The sequence below is a fragment of the Staurois parvus genome, unplaced genomic scaffold (genome assembly GCF_062004578.1).
Source record: "Staurois parvus isolate SC_StPar_1 unplaced genomic scaffold, SC_StPar_1.0 ptg000708l, whole genome shotgun sequence".
NCBI lineage: Eukaryota > Metazoa > Chordata > Amphibia > Anura > Ranidae > Staurois > Staurois parvus.
The window spans coordinates 3,654,287-3,673,798 of NW_028318504.1; the positions used below are offsets into that span (position 1 = coordinate 3,654,287).

At 40.9% G+C, this 19,512-nt stretch overlaps 1 protein-coding gene across 1 annotated transcript in view; it reads left to right on the forward strand.

Moving 5' to 3' along the window:
* LOC149445818 (catenin alpha-2-like) overlaps nt 1-19,512 on the forward strand; it is a 680,096-nt gene that overhangs the window by 612,585 nt on the left and 47,999 nt on the right. Inside the window, exon 6 of the mRNA XM_089653375.1 lies at nt 6,767-7,033. Coding sequence (XP_089509501.1) covers nt 6,767-7,033 — 267 coding nt within the window. The remainder of the gene's footprint in view (nt 1-6,766; nt 7,034-19,512) is intronic.

The window sequence follows — 19,512 nt, forward strand, 5'->3', positions numbered from 1 at the left end:
CATATTATAAGAATGTCTAATCTGTAATTTGATGCCTTTTGGAGATTTTTCCAACTTTCCTTGGCTTCTTTATGCACATTAATACAAATTTTTAGCTGGGGTGCCCAAACTTTCGATCCCCACTGTAAAAGTGATATTTTAAATGTATCGCGAGCTTGATGGAACTTGCCAGCCTCAGCCTTATTTACTGACTCTGTTCCCGTCTACCTGGGTATTTCCATGATGTGTGTTTTAACTCCTCCTATTACACTCTTTGTAATAGAAAAAAATAAATAAATAATGCTACAGCAGTGGTGGAAAGTCCTTATAACGGGGACAGCAGATGTGTAGACAAAGAGATCTCACCAATAGAGTCCTGAGAAATATAAGAAACTATCATCTGGTTTAACTCTCAATTATCTACTGAATAGAGGATTACAAGGGCTCATGTACACGGGGCGTTTGGAAAACTCTTCTGACGGCTGGAAACCGCTAGAAAACGTAGGTTAAAAAACATCAGTTTAGCCGCGTTTTCATACTGTGTTTATGTGCGTTTAGAAGCGTTTACGTTTAGAAGCGTTTTTAAAAGATAACCTCAGCAGACCCTCCCAAATGCCCAGAATGCCCTGAAAAATAGTACATAATTAACTATTTCAGACATTTTGATAGAAATAGAGAGCAAAAGCAGAGAGAGCAGTATGTGTTGAGATGACCTGTCTTTTCTGGTTGTATCCCATCATGAGCATAATGCGGCACGTTCTACCATTTTTTCCTTCACGTAAAACTTGGAACTGACTGCACTGGTGTACTAGGTCCATTGGAATACATGGAAAATGCTTTGCATGCATTTTTGATGAAGAAAAAAGGTTCTGGACAGCATCTGGATATGAAACTGTCAAAAATATGTCTAAATTCATTTACAAGCGTTTACACGCATTTACAAGATTTGGCGTTTGAAACGCCAGTAAAATCTACTCCTGAACGCAAGTTTGGTGCGTTCAAAACAACGACTGGAAACTCAACTGCCTGTAAACGACTGTAAATGACTGTGTTCATGGACACATAGGAAAACATAAAGGAGAGTTTAGGGGCTTCAGAGAAAAAAAACGCTCAACAGCTCCTGAGCGTCAGTTTAGCAGCTGCAGTGTACATGAGCCCTAAAGCTACTGGAGCTCAAGTGTCATACTCACACAGGTAAGTAAAGCCAAATAATGGGGCAAATATACAGTACATACATATATATTATATACACTGGTCAGCTAAAACTTTGTGACAACCCACCTAATATGGAGTAGTTCCTCCTTTTGCCACCAAAACAGCCCTCACCCATGGAGGCATGGACATCATTAGACCTCTGAAGGTATGCTGTGGTATCTAGCACCAAGCCATCAGTACTAGATCCTCTAAGTTCAATAAATTGCAAGATGGGGCCTCCATAGTTCAGACTTGTTTTTCCAGCACATCCCACAGATGCTTGATTGAATTGAGATCTGGAGAATTTGAAAGTCAAGTCAACACCTCAGACTCATTGTTGTGTTCCTCAAACTATTCTTAAACCAAGGGTAACCATTTCCATGAAGGAGTGTACTTGGTCAGCAACAATGTTTAGGTAGGTGGTACATGTCAAAGTAACATCCACATGAATGGCAGGACCCAAAGAATCACACTGCCTCCACTGGCTTGGTTTCTTCCCATATTACATCCTGGTACGATCTAGACATGTACGGTTCATTTTGTTTTGAATCGAAATTCAAACAAGATGTTCGTTATTCTGAGTTTCACAGGTATCAGAATTTGCAAATTACAATATTAACAAATTTAAATGAATCCGAAATAGCAAAACAAAGTTTAGTCCAAAATTTGAATAAAATTCAAATTGAATTCTAAAACAAATTTTAAATCTAAACATATTGCTGACTTTCTTAACCCCTTCCATACTGGGCACTTTTACCCCCTTCCTGCCCAGGCCAATTTTCAGGTTTCAGCGCTCTCACATTTTGAATGACAATTGCGCGGTCATACAACATTGTACCCAAACTAAAATTTTATCATTTTCTTCACACAACTAGAGCTTTATTTTGGTGGTATTTAATCACCACTGGGGTTTTTTTATTTTTTTGCTAAATTAACAAAAAAAGACCAAACATTTTTTAAAAAAAAACACATTTTTCTTTGTTTCTGTTATAAAAGTTTGCAAATAAATAATTGTTCTTCATAAATTTAGGCCAAAATGTATTACTACATGTCTTTGGTGAAAATAACCCAAATTAGTATTTATTATTTAGTTTGTAGGAAAGTTATAGAGTTCACAAACTATGGGATAGATCTGAAAATTGATCAATCCTGAAGTACTGACGGCCAATCTAATTTCTTGAGGTCCAAGAATGTCAGAACAGTACATATATCCCCCAAATGACCCCTTTTTGCAGAGTAGACAGTCCGACGTACTTCATAACAGGCATGGCGAGTTTTTTGAAGTTGCAATTTTTTTGTAATAATTTTTTGGAAATGAAGAAATAAACAAAATGATTTTCACTATTTTTTTTTTTTACATACTGTCACCAGTGCAGTTTAGCATCATCATTTAACTGGCATGGCGGTGATCAGGGACACTGGTGACAGTACGAAAAAAAAATTGATCATTTTTTTTTCATCTTTTTAATTTTTTTATTTTTTATTAAATTTTTTCTCTTTTTTTAAGATTTCTTTTCATATTTCACTATGACCAAAGTAGTACAATGTTACCATAGTAACATTGTACTACTTTGGGGAAGTGATCAGTATTTTTTTTCTTTACACAATTTGCTTATAGCAAATAATTACTTTGCTATAAGCAAGCATTTACCTGAATGAAATTGATTCCTGGAGTTTGCATGTTCTCCCTGTGCCTGCATGGGTTTCCTCCGGGTACTCCGGTTTCCTCACACACTCCAAAGACATGCTGGTATGTTAATTGAATCCTGTCTAAATTGGCCCTAGTATGTGTATGTATGAATGTAAGTTAGGGACCTTAGATTGTATACCCCTTGAGGGTTAGGGACTGATGTGAATGTACAATATATATGCAAAGCGCTGCGTAAATTAATGGCGCTATATAAGTACCTGAAATAAATAATAAATAAATGTATACCTTGTTAATCTAACCTTTCATTTATATAATAGAAAGAATGCCCACGGGACGTTTTAATTGTTGCATCATAAAATTAGTATCATATTTTATAACAAAATGTATCTTTTTATATGTATTATTCTTTATATACTGTGTATATGTGTGTGTGTGTGTATATATGTATGTATGTATATATATATATATATATATATATATATATATATATATATATATATATATACACACACACACACACACACTCACTGGCCACTTTAGTAGGAACACTTGTTCAATTGCTTGGTAACACAAACTGCTAATTAACCAATTACATGGCAGCAAATCAATGCATTTAGGCATCTAGATGTGATGAAGTTCAAACAAAGCATCAGAATGGGAAAGAGAGAGGATTTAAGTGACTTTGAACATGTTCATGGTTGTTGGTGCCAGACGGGCTGGTCTGAGTATTTAAAAAACTGCTGATCTACTGAGATTTTCACACACAATCATCTCTAGGGTTTACAGAGAATGGTCCGAAAAAGAGAAAATATCCAGTGAGCGGTAGTTGTGTGGACGAAAATGCTTTGTGGATGTCAGAGGTCAGAGCAGAATAGGAGGCAGACTGGTTGCTGTGACATTCAGACGGTAGGGTCAGAATTTGGTGTAAACAACATGATAGCATGGATCCATCCTGCCTTGTATCAATGGTTCGGGGTGCTGGTGGTGTAATGGTGTGGGGGAGATTTTCTTGGCACTAGCTAGGTGTACCTAATAAAGTGGCCGGTGAGTGTACACATATGGCATTCATTTTATGGCGTGACTCTTAAATAGTCACATGGGCATTCTTTCTATTTTATGAAATTACAGTTGTGTCCAAAATTATTCAACCCCCAATGCTGTAAAGGGGTTTAGGGACTATAGTGTACATTTGGAATTGTATTCAGAATCAAATCCTACAAGGACGTTGTAACTACCCAAATGCAACTAAAATGACATCAATTGTTTATGTAATACAGTAGTAAATGGTTCTTATGTGGTTTCTTCATTGCCACAATTATTCAACCCCTTAAAGACTACCACTCTGAAGAACAGAGGTTCATACAGGTGCTTTCCATCAGGTATTGAAAACACCTGTGGATGTCACCGAGCAGCAATCAAGCATAATAAGCACCAATTAGGCAGCTTTAAAATGACTGTGATACTCAGCTCCTTCTAGACATTTACTGGTGTGGTTACAAACATGGTGAAGGCAAGAGAATGGTCCAGGAAGACAAGAGAAGAGGTGATTTCTCTTCACAGGAAGGGCAATGGCTATAAGAAGATTGCAAAGATGTTAAACATACCAAGAGACACCTTAGGAAGCATCATTCGCAAATTCAAGGCAAAGGGCACTGTTGAAACGCTACCTGGTCGTGGCAGAAAGAAGATGCTGACTTCGACTGCTGTGCGCTACCTGAAGCGTAGAGTGGAGAGAAGTCCCCGTGTGACTGCTGAGGAACTGAGAAAAGATTTGTCAGATGTGGGTACAGAAGTTTCAGCCCAGACAATAAGACGCACACTGCGTAATGAAGGCCTCCGTGCCAGAACTCCCAGGCGTACCCCCTTGCTGTCTCCAAAGAATAAGAAGAGTCGACTGCAGTATGCCAAAAGCCATGTGGACAAACCACAAAAGTTGTGGGATAGTGTTCTGTGGACTGATGAAACAAAATTAGAACTGTTTGGGCCCATGGATCAACGCTATGTTTGGAGGAGGAAGAACAAGGCCTATGATGAAAAGAACACCTTGCCTACTGTGAAGCATGGTGGAGGGTCAATCATGCTTTGGGGCTGTTTTGCTTCTGCAGGTACAGGGAAGCTTCAGCGTGTGCAAGGTACCATGAATTCTCTTCAGTACCAGGAGATATTGGATGGAAACGTGATGCAGTCCGTCACACACCTGAGGCTTGGGAGACGTTGGACCTTTCAACAGGACAATGATCCCAAGCATACCTCCAAGTCCACTAGAGCATGGTTGCAGAGGAAAGGCTGGAACATTTTGGAGTGGCCATCGCAGTCACCAGACTTAAATCCGATTGAGAACCTCTGGTGGGACTTAAAGAAAGCAGTTGCAGTGCGCAAGCCTAAGAATGTGACTGAACTGGAGGCCTTTGCCCATGAAGAATGGGCGAAGATACCCGTAGATCGCTGCAAGACACTTGTGTCAAGCTATGCTTCACGTTTAAAAGCTGTTATAACTGTAAAAGGATGCTGTACTAAGTACTAAGATTGAATGTCACTTGGGGGTTGAATAAAACTGATAATGCTGTGAGCACAGAAAAGACATTTGTGGTTATTTCATTATAACTGTTATGTTATATTTGTCTGACCTACAAGTGCCTCTTTAATGTAAATGTAAGCAAGATGACTGAATGATCAAAAGCAATGTCAAACTGGCCAAAACACTCAATTTCAGTGGGGGTTGAATAATTTTGGACACAACTGTATTTGTTTCCGCTTACATGTTTTCACTCTGGCCATTGTAATACTATATTTCATTTATATATACAGTATGTAGCACCCTCCTAGAATTGTGTAGATATTTTTTTCTATAAATAAGCTGTTAGGTAAATGTATTTAGTTCCTCTGTAATCAATGTAGCAGGGTTTGATTATTCAGGCCTGCTCAGTGTCTCGGAGGTTGCTACTCTGATTGTTCCCCTGTATTCTAGAGGATTCTAAAAATATAGTGGGCGAAAGAACAGAGTAAGCAGTCTAAATATTTATTGAACTTTAGCCAATCACTGGGGAGGTGTGCCAAGTAAGTGGTGGGAAACACCATAAATAGTCTTGTGCCTAAGACAGGAGCAGTAGACTTCCTGGGTCCAGTCCTCCTGGAGGAGACCCCTAGGGCAGGATTATTGGAGATGCCACCTAGAAGATATTGAGGTCCCAGCTGAAGCTTTAGCTGGGGGGCCTATTTACAAAGCCTTGTCCTGGAGTTTGTTTGGGTCTGGAGAAGCTCACTGGAGAGTGTCAGGAGGAAGTTGGGGAAAAGGTGTTCAGCTGTCCTATGGTGGTGTGAGTCTGTATCTCCCTCACTGGAGACAGCTGGATATCAGAAGGAGGCAACTGGTGATCCTATGGCTTTGTGAGTAAATTACCCCAATGCTAGAAGTTAGTGACTGTGTAGCTTTTGGTCTTTTGGGAAAAGTCCTAGTCACCTGTCAACATTAGTGATTCTGTGGGATAGTTTTTGTATAGCTCAGCAACCTAGACAAGAATCCTCAAAGTGTTCAGTTTATCACTTTGGGGGTATCCCTTGCTCCCTTCACCCCATCCAAATCCATTGTTCCAATGAAACCCTAAAAAGAACCTCTAGACTGTTCCTTCAAGCCAGTGGAAGAATGCGGTGTGCCTGGCTGTGTGTGTTTTAATTAAGGGGATAGGAAACAAGTTCACCAGTGGCTCTTTTGGGGGTGTGCTACATAAAATTGCAACTCAATTTCACCAGCTCAGTGCTGGTTCAACAGAAGTGGATATTGGGTTCAGAGCATACTGGTAGTAGGTGAAGGTCTTCTGGATTTGGTCACCTGTGCTGGTAACTCATTATTAATACAGCGCCACACTTTAAATGCTATCTCAACATGTTCTTTCTTTCTGATGTTCCTTTGCAGTAAAATGTTCTCCCTCTTCTCCCTCACAGGAACTAAAAGACCCTCATTGTAGGGATGAGATGGCAGCTGCTCGAGGAGCTCTGAAGAAGAATGCCACAATGCTGTACACAGCCTCACAAGCTTTCCTCCGCCACCCAGATGTGGCAGCCACCAGGGCCAACCGTGACTATGTATTCAAACAAGTGCAGGAGGCTATTGCAGGGATCTCCAACGCTGCTCAGGCCACCTCACCCACTGATGAGAAGCAGGGCCATACAGGCATTGGGGAGCTGGCCGCGGCCCTCAATGAGTTTGATGTGAGTATCTCAGATGCCATGTCTGTATTTTTACATGTATTTCTGTATCAGGGGTCATTTTTGTGAAAAGCACAAAATGCCTCCTAAGGAGTCAAACTGATCCCTGCCTAGATCTGTGTGAAGGCAACATTACCAGTACTCCAAGAGCCTTCATGGTACATCTCTATTTAAAGGGTTAGTTTACTTTCACCAAAAAATGGTCTATGCAGTTAAGGCGGTGTCCAGTCCTCACTACACATTTCCTTGTGTGCAATTTGACATGAAGCTAAACCCTCCTATTCTGCAATAAGGCAGACTAAATGTATTGTGATTACTGAATGTAGTCTTGAAGCTTTATTAACAAAACAGGAAGGATGAAACTATTGAAAAAACATATAATACATGCAATCAATGTATGAAGCATACAGAAAATACAATGAAATGATTAGGCTGTAGATGGCAATAAGCCCATGCTCACCAGCGATGTTGCCTGTAAAGGATGTAAGTTCAGTCCATGATATGTGCTGCAGAGAATTATGGCTGGTTCCTTTCCCTCAATTCTTAAGATGGAGTCTGAGCTCCTAGGATGCACTTTTCCTTTTCTTAAAATGAAGATAAAGGGGTGTTCTGTCCTCACTACACATTTCCTTGAGTGTAAATTGAAATTCAGTTAAACCCTCCTATTCTGTAATAAGCCAGACTGATTATAATCTTGAAGCTTTATTAACAGAACAGAATGGAAACTATTTAAAACATAGATAAGAAATACCTACAATAATGTATGAAGCATACAGTAAACACAATGAAATGATTAGGCTGTAGATGGCTAAAACAATTTACTATTGATGCTGCCGGTAAGGGATTTAAGTTCAGTCCACGACATGTGCTGCAGAGAATTCCCTTAGTTCATAAAGTGTTACTAAATCCCGGACCCTGCATTCACTATATTTGGTCTCCCCGGACCCTGCATTCACTATATTTGGTCTCCCCGGACCCTGCATTCACTATATCTGGTCTCCCCGGACCCTGCATTCACTATATCCGGTCTCCCAGGACCCTGAATTCACTAAATCTGGTCTCCCAGACCCTGCATTCACTATATCTGGTCTCCCCGTACCCTGCATTCACTATATCTGGTCTCCCCAGACCCTGCATTCACTATATCTGGTCTCCCCGGACCCTGCATTCACTATATCTGGTCTCCCCGGACCCTGCATTCACTATGTCCGGTCTCCCAGGACCCTGCATTCACTATATCAAGTCTCCTAGGACCTTGCATTCACTACATCTGCTCTCCCCGGACCCTGCATCCACTATATCTGGTCTCCCCGGACCCTGCATTCACTATATCTGCTCTCCCCCGGACCCTGCATTCGCTATATCCGGTCTCCCAGGACCCTGCATTCACTATATCTGGTCTCCCACAGTACACACAACACAGAAATGCAATTATTTTAGTAAATATAAACTGCTAAATACCTTTTCTCATCAGCAGTTAGAGCAGTCGTGTGACTTCAGCAGAGCACTGGTTAAAGCTTGTAGGAGTTTTCTTTCTGCTCTAGGAGGATGTGAAAGTCCTGATCCTCTGCTTGGACAGTGCTGGTTGGCCCTGTGCTGATCACATGCACTCTCCCAAGAAAAAAAAAAACTCTCTAGCAATACACACCAAACTGAGCATGTGCATGTGACTACGGATTCAGTCTGTATAAGGTGGTCATTTCAACAAGAGGAGGGGCAGAGAAGACAGGATCAAACAGCCTTTCTAAACCCTTAGGTTCCACAGTGAGTACAACAAGCATGTTTTACTGCATATACAGACTGATTTTACTGAAAATGAAATAAAGTGCAACAGCGCTAGGTGTCTAATAGTTATTCAGATAAAAAATATGAGTATGTGGATTCATAAAATGATTAATTTGAGCTGCTAGCATAGAAAGTAAACCTCAAGAAACTTCGGATAGTATGTCATAAAAATATGCAGCGCTCATAGGTTAGAGATTAGCCTGATCTCATATATTAGAGAAAACCTGATAGCATATAACAGATCTATATTAGATAAAATACATGATATAGATAAATAATAAAAAGGAATAAATAAACATATTAAACTCGTGACTTCTGTGGTGCATCCAGGATTGAGAAACCAGAGGAAAAGTTTGTGACTCTTGTGTTGGAAAAACTGAGAATAGCTTGCACTAACCAGATGTCTCAGCACATGGAGCATGGAGTAATTAAGACCTACTCCTGGTACTCTGAAAGGAAGCCACTGCAGGGGATGATGTCATCTGATCTCTCGCCACTAGATGTCATGTTCCCAGGACAGCAGGATGGTGATCCCAGAGATATACATCAGCCAATGGAAGGATTAATCCAGCAAGTCAGCCAGCAGCACCTGAGGGCACCTCCCTTACTGTCTGGACATACCACATAGCTGCCCCATGTTCCTGTGATCACTATTTGTAAGTGTGTTTTTTACTATTTGAAATTACTACGGAAATAAATACAATACTACACTATCAAAGCTTCTGGCCTGTGGCTCTCTTTTTTGGAGGGAGCCCGGGCCATTTGAAGGTGCTTGGTTCCTCTTGGTCTCCTGTGTGCTGCTGGCTGGCTTGCTGGATTAATCCTTCCATTGGCTGATGTATATCTCTGGGATCCCTGCTGTCCTGGGAACATGACATCTAGTGGCGAGAGATCAGATGACATCATCCCCTGCAGTGGCTTCCTTTCAGAGTACCAGGAGTAGGTCTTAATTACTCCATGCTCCATGTGCTGAGACATCTGGTTAGTGCAAGCTATTCTCAGTTTTTCCAACACAAGAGTCACAAACATTTCCTCTGGTTTCTCAATCCCGGATGCACCACAGAAGTCACGAGTTTAATATGTTTATTTATTCCTTTTTATTATTTATCTATATCATGTATTTTATCTAATATAGATCTGTTATATGCTATCAGGTTTTCTCTAATATATGAGATCAGGCTAATCTCTAACCTATGAGCGCTGCATATTTTTATGACAGACTGATTTTACTGTTGTGGGTTTAGCAACACTTTAAGATGGAGTCTGAGCTCCCAGGATGCACCTGTTTCCTTTCTTAGAATGAAGAATGATGGTAGTTTTTATTATCTAAATAGATTCTGGTTTCTACAAAACAATACATTTATTCTGGGCTCTATCTTGTGGTCAAAGTTAATAATGCAGGCTGAATTTCCCTGCTTGAAGCAGAACAGGGTGTCTGTAGATAAAAACAAACTGACTAAAGTTGAATAATACCCTTGCTATAGGTGTAGACCATTTAAGTACCTCCTGAAATCTGACTGGAATACTCCCATGGTGTAGCTAAGGCCTAATCCTTATTGCTCACCTCCGCCATCACAGAAGTGAGATCTCAAATGCTGAGCTCAAAGCTACCGCATCATGGGGGAGAGAGAGAGCACGTGAGAGGGGTTAAAATCAGAGCAAGAGCTCCCTCCTGTGATATTAGGGCTCATGCACACTGCAGCTGATAAACTCATGTTTAGGAGCTGTTCAGCGTTTTTTTTCAGCAGCCCCTGAACTCACCCTAATGTTTTCCTATGTGTCTATGTATACATCTGTTTACAGTAATTTACAGGCATTTGAGTTTACAGTCGGTTTTTTTGAACGCAGAAAACGTATGTCCAGCAGTTGATTTTATCAGCGTTTCAAACGCAAAACGCGGCTAAACGTGGCAAATCGCGTTTATAAGTGTTCTTCCAGTTCCTGATGCTGTCCAGAGCCTTTTTTCAGCATGAAAAATGCATGCAAAGTGTTTTCAAGGTACTCAGATGGACAAAATACTGAACACAGGATGTTCCTACCAAGCTTGTCACACATTGTAATGACCAATTCACACCTCAGACCTCTCCCACCCTTCGAAACAAAAAATATGTTAATGACCATTCACACCTCAAATTCCTCATGAAGACTCCCTGCCAGGTGGCCTTAATAGCTCACCCCGCCAGACACCTTTCCCACCCTTGGAAACAAAAGAAATGTTAATGAGCAACTCACGCCTGCTAATCTCAACACATACTGCTGTCTCTGCTTCTACTCTCTGTATTTCTCTGAAACAGTCTGAAATAGTTAATAATTTACCACTTTTCAGTGCATTCTGGGAATTTGGGAAAAAACGCTTCTAAACGCAAACACACATAAACGCGTTATGCAAACGCGGCTAAACAGACGGTTTTTAGCCTACGTTTTCCAGCAGTCAGTTTCCATCGTTCAGAAGTGTCCTGTGTACATGGGGCCTTAGCGATGAACAGTCAACAACTAGGCTTCTCTTTGCAATGTCCTGGGAGTCTACCTGCATAGGCAATTTTTTTGTAAAGGTGAACTAACCCTTTAAAAATATTAAAAAAAAATGACTCCTACACTGCCCTCTAGTGTCCTTAAATAATATCAGCCAGCTAGAACTAAATGTGTATCACACACAAACGTGTACCCATATGTAAATGCATATTCCAGTGCAGCGCTGTGAAAAAAAACAAGAACTGAAATATAAAAACATCTTATCTATGCTTCTTATCAAAATATGTCCAACATAGTCCCAAAATTGTGTTGTAACAAGTCATCCTGCCTGCTGGAAATTAATTGTTTTGTGACTTCAAAACAAATCCCAATCCCCTGTTATGCACTTCACAAATCCACGTAGTGTCCACCACTTCACCGCAATGGTGCGCTCATCTTCTTTAAATGACCTGCTTGTTGTAGTGGTCTACAAACGCTTCTTCTCTCTGTGCGGGACCACTTGGTGCCCACCGCTTGAACAAGCTGAAGTTAGAAGCTGATTGGCTACCATGCACAGCTAAACCAGATTTTGCACCCTCCAGTTTTAGGACCAGTTCTCACTACATGCGTTTCAGTTGCTTTTTTTCTGCATCCAAAATGCACAGAAAGTAGGTTATATGGTTGTCAATGTCATAGTTCACACCAGTGTTTGAAGTTCTGGTGCGTTCCGGTTGCAGAAAAAAAAAGCAGAACAGACTGCATTTTTCCTGCACAGAACTGTACTGGAACGCGGGAACATGAATCACAAATGCACTGGAACACACATGTCCCTATTTGAATTGAAGAAAAAGAGAGGGGAAAAATGAAAAATGCATCTGCACTGCGTTTCTATAGTGTGAACCCGCCCAGGGGCGGACTGACCATTTGGAAACTCAGGCACTGCCCGAGAGCCCGTGGTCAGTAGGGGGCCCCATGAGATGCCCCTGGTACCTTTTTCATAGGCTTTTTTGAGTTTGGGCAAGGACACAGGGACCCCATGATTCCCTATCGCCCGGGGGCCCCATGAGTTGTCAGTCCGCCCTTGAACCGGCCCTAAGTAAATCAACCCCAAGGAGTACAAACTGCATGATGCTGCCACCCCCAGTGGGTGTGTCATTGACAGGCTAGGCTCACTGGAGTCATCTAGTGGCCAAGGAGAAGTACTGTAGGGAGACATCTCCAGATAGAAGATGAGTATTGGAACAAAAACTACTATTTTTTAACAGGTGCAAGGGAGCAAAATGAAAGGAATAATACAAGAAAAGACTTCTGTTAAGCCTGAACTTATTGAAATCACAGTCCAATATAACACACCATCCCAGCATATTTGTAAATGACCAGACAGTGCTAAAGTGATTTTGGAATGTGCAAGAGAGAATTAAAAAAAATGAGATACAATGTTGTTTTCTTTACTTTTTAGTGAGATTATTCTTTATTAGACATACCCGGTTCATTTCCTTCCAAATAGAAATTCAGACAAAAATGTTTGTTATTTGGAAATTCAGATGTATGTAAATCTCTGATTGACAACAGTAACGAACTTCAATGAATCCAAAATAACGTTTAAAGAAACAACAAAATGTATTTGCTTCACTTGGATGTTTGAAGCATCTGAATGAAACTAATGATCCAAATTGATTTGATAACAGCTGGGATTCCCACTGTCAGCAAAATGTGAACTAAACAAATGCCAGTTGAAAAACAATTTAAAAAAAAAATAGTGTGGGGGTCCCCCAAATCCTTACCAGGCCCTTCAGGTCTGGTATGGATATTGAAGGTAACCCCACACCAAAATTAAGAAAAACAGTGTGGGGTCCCCCCCCCAAATCCATACCGGACCCTTAGGTCCGGTATGGATTTTAAGGGGAACCCCATGCCAAAATATAAAAAAAAAATCAGTGTGAGCTCCATTTCAAAATCCATACCAGTCTGGCAGGCTAGGAAAGGGGGGGATGAGTGAGAGCCCCCCCACCTTCCTAACCATACCAGGCCACATGCCTTCAACCAGGGGCGGACTGACCATTGGGAAACTGAGGGCCGGGGGTCAGTAGGGGGCCCCATGAGATGTCCCTGGTACCTTTCATAGGCTTTTTTGGGTGTGATTTGAGTGTGGGCGAGGACACCAAGGCCCCGTGATCTCCTATTGCCCGGGGGCCCCATGAGTTGTCAGTCCGCCCCTGCCTTCAACATGAGGGGGTGCTTATGGGCAGGGGAGACTCCCTCCCAAAGCACCTTGTTCTTATGTTGACAGGGACAAGGACCTCTTTCCCACAAACCTTGGGCAGCCCCAGATCCCGGCCCCCCATGTGAATGAGTATGGGGTACATAGTACCCCATACTCATTCACCAAAAAAGTGTCAAAAATAAACACACAAACACAGTTTTAGACAAGTCCTTTATTAAAAATAACAAAACACAAAACAAAGAAAATCCAGTGTCAATCACAGTGAATGCTGGCTGCTTGCTCCCAACATCTGACATCTTCCATTCCCACCAACAGTAAATAAAGGGGCGGGGTAACCTGAGACAGTGGATGGCCCCGCCCCTTTGTTTATTTAGCATCACTAGGCGCCCAAAACAAAATGAAACAAAATGAAATTGTATGAAACTGTCTATTATTAATGTACACAATTTACCTGGAGATTCTTCTTCTAGTGATGTCATTCAGTGATCCTCCAGGGAATGTAATACTGCAATTGTGTTCATTCTTCCATATGATGCCTTCTGGGCACTGCAAATGTAACTGTGGGTCTATATGGGTTTTATAGAAATATAATGTACTTATCTCTGCTTGGCAAAGAAATGCCGAATGATTCTCTAGTAAATCTTGTTTATGTCTGTTGTTATTACCAGTCAGCTCTTCCCCTGCAAGAAGCCCAATTTGTGGGCATTCCTATTGTGTAGCTCAAGCAGAACTCTTTCGATACTGCCCCCCATACTGTGACTGTACATCTGATAGAATATGCTCTTGTCCTCCAGAGGATTTACCCCCCTTCCTGAGCAGGCCATTTTTTTGCGATACTGCGCTGCGTTACTTTCACTGACAATTGCGTGGTCATGCAACAATGTATGTAAATTCAATTTCTGTCCTTTTCCCCACAAATATAGCTTTCTTTCACTGGTATTTGATCATCTTTGCATTTTTTATATTTGGCACTATAAACAAAAAAAGACCAACAATTTTGAAAAAAAAAACCAATATTGTTTACTTTTTGCTATAAAACATATGCAGTAAAAAAAATAAAAAAATAAAATTTTGTCATAAATTTAGGGCAAAATGTATTCTGCTCCATGCTAAAAATATACCAATATGTGTAAATTAATTGGTTTACGTGAAAGTTATAGCATCTACAAATGGCGGTATAGATACTGGAAATTTTTATTTTTTATACTAGTAATGGCGGCGATCAGCGACTTAAAACGGGACTGCGGCGGGCATTCTGACACTGGGGGGAACTGACTTGGTGTCACTGACACCAATACAGTGATCAGGGCTAATAAAAAGCACTGACACTGTACTAGTGACACTGGGCAGGAATGGGTTAACATCTGGGGCAATCCGCTGTGTGTGTTTTACTAGGAAAACATGCTGCTGTGTATAACTCTGCTGTGCAGAGAAATACACAGCAGCATGTTCTTGCTGGCAGGAGAGACTCCTGTTTTGTTTACACACAGGTCTCTCCCCTGTCAGTGTTGCCAGAGGGGAATCTCCAGCCAGGACTCAGTGATTGACATCTGTAGCCGCCAATGGCAGTGCAGGAAGGGCGGAGCACACGCAAATCATGTATATTTACGTGATTTTTCTCAGCCCTGCCGCCCTGTAGCAGTACTTCTGCTATAGGACAGAGGGGAATCGGTTAACAAACAATACAGAGATGCTCCCCCAGAACACCGCACAATGGGTCTGCCCCCTCTGCTGTAAGTGCATTTTGTCTTTTCCAGATCATTGCTCTGTTGTCAGGATTGCCAGATCTGCGTGGCTACACTTAAGAAACTGAGACCAGACTGTGTATGCTTTAAGTGAGATTTATTTACATTGAGACTAAAATCCATCCATACACCAGCAAACCGGAAACACCACAAACGTGAAGATACGAGTGAACAATAAACCGACTGACAATATACCTAACAACCTAACTACAATACAATATATACAAAATGAGGAACACGGATACCAGGGTAATACAGGAGGAGAAGGGAGGAGGGGGGGAGCCGGGGCTAGGAACAGAAACAAGGGGAGCCAATATAAGGCAACAGGATACAGGGTGGAGGATGCAAAGCAGGAACAATGGCAAACAGAATATGGCTAGCAAAGTAAAACACTGACTCAAGAGGCACTAGTAGAGGAGGACCTAAATGCCCTCCCAGCAGCCAGCAGCAGGTGGAGATTACTGGGATCTGCTGGCTGCTGGGAGGGCATTTAGGTCCTCCTCTACTAGTGCCTCTTGAGTCAGTGTTTTACTTTGCTAGCCATATTCTGTTTGCCATTGTTCCTGCTTTGCATCCTCCACCCTGTATCCTGTTGCCTTATATTGGCTCCCCTTGTTTCTGCTCTTAGCCCCGGCTCCCCCCCTCCTCCCTTCACCTCCTGTATTACCCTGGTATCGGTGTTCCTCATTTTGTATATATTGTATTGTAGTTAGGTTGTCAGGTATTTTGTGAGTCGGTTTATTGTTCACCCGCTGATGGACATTGGAACTTCAACCCTCCCATCTAGGGAACCACAGTGCCACCAGCAGGTGATCCAGGTCCTGACACCCTGCATATGTAGTGATGGTGCTTATCTCAGGTAAGTGCCTGGTATCTAAGACAATGGCTATCAAACTTAACTTAATTAGCTATTTGTCCCCTACTGAGCAGCTTGGTCAAACAGTAGTGTGGGTGGGGGGATGCATTCTTGACCTCTGTAGCTTAGCATCCAAAGTGCCTATTGAAAAATTGCTACATGCACTACAGTATGTCCCCAGGCAGATAGAAGAATATGAAGATTTGTTCAGAGAGACTTCTACTCTAAGGACTCGTTCATGTGAGGGATCTGTGTTTGGATTGCTCTTCAGAGACCATTTTAACAGGTGGAGGCATTGTATCGCCTTCTCACCACATGTTTTAGGCCCCTAAATGCTGGATGATCATTGCGCTGCTACCCCATGCATTGTATGTGACTTTGTTCTTTGAGGAATGATTCATGGTCGGATTGCTCTTCAGAGACCATTTAACAGGTGGAGGCATTGTATTGCCTTCTCACTACAGGTTTTAACCCCCTAAATCCTGGATGACTGCGCTGCAATACCATGCATTGTATGTGGCTTTCTTAAAGGGCTCGTTCACATGTGCTTTGTTCTTTGAGGAATGACCCATTGTTGGATTGCTCTTCAGAGACCATCTGACAGGTGCAGGCATTGTATTGCCTTCTCACTGCAGGTTTTAACCCCCTAAAGGCCAGACTACTGCACCACAACCATGTGCATTGCATGTAGCTGTGGGGCACTTGCAGAGCAGCCGAAAGCAACAGGGGGTAACAATTCCTGCCACTCCATGTGTACATCCCCTAGCTCACAAGTGTCAAACTGGCAGCCATCCAGCTGTTGCCAAACTACAAGTCCCATGAGGCCTTGCAAGATAGACAGTTACAAGCATGACTCCCAAAGGTAGAGGCATGATGGGACCAGGAGCAGACTGAGCATTTGGAAACTCGGGCACTGCCCGAGGGCCTGTAGTCAGTAGGCGGCCCCATGAGATTCCCCTGGTACCTTTTTCATAGGCTTTTTTGAGTTTGGGCAAGGACACAGGGGCCCCATGATCCCCTATTGCCCGGGGGCCCCATGATTTGTCAGTCCGCCCCTGGATGGGACTTGTAGTTTTGCAACAGCTGGAGGGCCACCAGTTCGACACCCCTGCAGCTGATGCCTCTGCAGCTAAAGAGTGAGTAGTGGTGGTGGGGGGCAGTAAAAATGTGGCTTAAATTTGCATCCAGGTGGCTTAGTAGCAGTGTAGAATCCTGTGTGGCATCCATTCAGTGCAGAGATCAAGCAGAGGGATCGCTGCCAGTGTTGTGTGTCTGCTAGTGTATATAAGGTGAGGGATAAGCCGCTATCCTCCTGTAAGTACGATCGAGGTTGAAGTGGTCTCCAGAGGTTCTGCATAACGCATTTGCAGCGTGCGTCACAAGAGTTACACTGAGATTCTTAGCAGCCTTTAATTTCTATATTCATATATTTGCTCCAGTAAACACTATTCCCCAGATTCATTAAATATTTGCAAAGCATTAAGAGATAAGTGCTCATCTGTGTGCTTTTAATTCTTTTTTTTTTTTATATTGAGCGTTTGTATTCCATACTGCTAATGATGAAGATTGAAGAGAGAAAGGGTTGTCAGGTATGAACCTCACCTCCATCTACATCAGGGTGTTGGCCTTTGTGCCATGCCCTTGTATGGGCTGGGATTTGGACACCGGGGTTTTCTGGCTTTACTGGTTAATGGTGACGTAGCACATTCTGCCACTCTTGGGACCCTATGTGGAAAAAGCTGTGCTAACATAAAGGGGCACTCTTTCTTTAGAGGAAACCTTTCCAAATACATGGATGCTGTCATTGTTCTCTTCTCATTCTGCAAAGACTCGTTGATTGCCTATAACTCTGATCCTCTGGCTTGTACAGTTTTAGACACTCATCAAAAACAAGTGTTCAACTTGAAAAAAAACTAGGAAGTCCAAATCTGAAGTTCAGGTATGGTCTTGCTTGGACCAACCCATATGCAGGGGCGGACTGACCATTTAGAAACTCGGGCACTGCCCGAGGGCCCGGGGTCAGTAGGGGGCCCCATGAGATGCCCCTGGTACCTTCTTCATAGGCTTTTTTGAGTTTGGGCAAGGACACAGGGGCCCCATGATCCCCTATTGCCCAGGGGCCCCATGAGTTGTCAGTCTGCCCCTGCCCATATGGAAGAAAAATATATTTGAAATATATTTTAAAAATATTCTTCCCAAATATATTGCCATATATGTTAAAATTATGTTAAAAATATATGTTAAAATTAATTTTTGATATGTTAAAAAAAAATCAGAATATATTTAAAAAAAAATTTTTAACATAGAAAAAATTTATTTAAACATATATTTTTACATATATTTGTAAATGCCTTCCAAAAATGTAGATTTGTATTTTTAAAGACATACAGTATATTTGAAATGTATTTGTAAAAATATTTTTCATATATTTTGTAAAATAAAATCAGAAGAATATATATTTAAAAAAAAATTAACATATAAAAAAGTAATGTTAACATATATTTTACCCTATGTGAAAAAAAGCTGTGCTAAGATAAAGGGGCACTCTTCCTTTAGAGGAAACCTTTCCAAATACATGGAGGCTGTCATTGTTCTCTTCTCATTCTGCAAAGACTTATTGATTGCCTATAACTCTGATCCTCTGGCTTGTACAGTTTTAGTCACTCATCAAAAACAAGTGTTCAGATTTGGACTTCCTAGTTTTCTTTCAAGTTGAAGTTTAGGTATGATCTTGCTTGGACCAACCCACATGGAAGAAAAATCTATTTGTAATATATTTTAAAAATATTCTTCCCAAATATATTGCCATATATGTTAAAATGATGTTAAAAATATATGTTAAAATGACTGTTTGATATGTTAAAAAAAAATCAGAAGAATATATTTAGAAAAAAAATTTTTAACATACAAAAAATTAATTTAAACATATATTTTTACATATATTTGTAAATGCATTCCAAAAATGTAGATTTGTATTTTTAAAGACATACAGTATATTTGAAACATATTTTTCCAAATATTTTTCATATATTTTGTAAAAAAACCAGAAGAATATATTAAAAAAAAAAAATTAACATATAAAAAAGTAATTGTAACATATATTTTTATATGAAAAAAAGCTGTGCTAACATAAAGGGGCACTCTTCCTTTAGAGGAAACCTTTCCAAATACATGGAGGCTGTTGTTCTCTTCTCATTCTGCAAAGACTCATTGATTGCCTATAACTCTGACCCTCTTCCCAAATATATTGCCATATATGTTAAAATGATGTTAAAAATATATTTGTTAAAATTACTTTTTGATATGTTAAAAACAATCAGAAAAATATATATAAAAAAAAAAATTAACATATTAAAAAGTCATTTTAACATATATTTTTACATATATTTGTAAATGCATTCCAAAAATGTAGATTTCATTA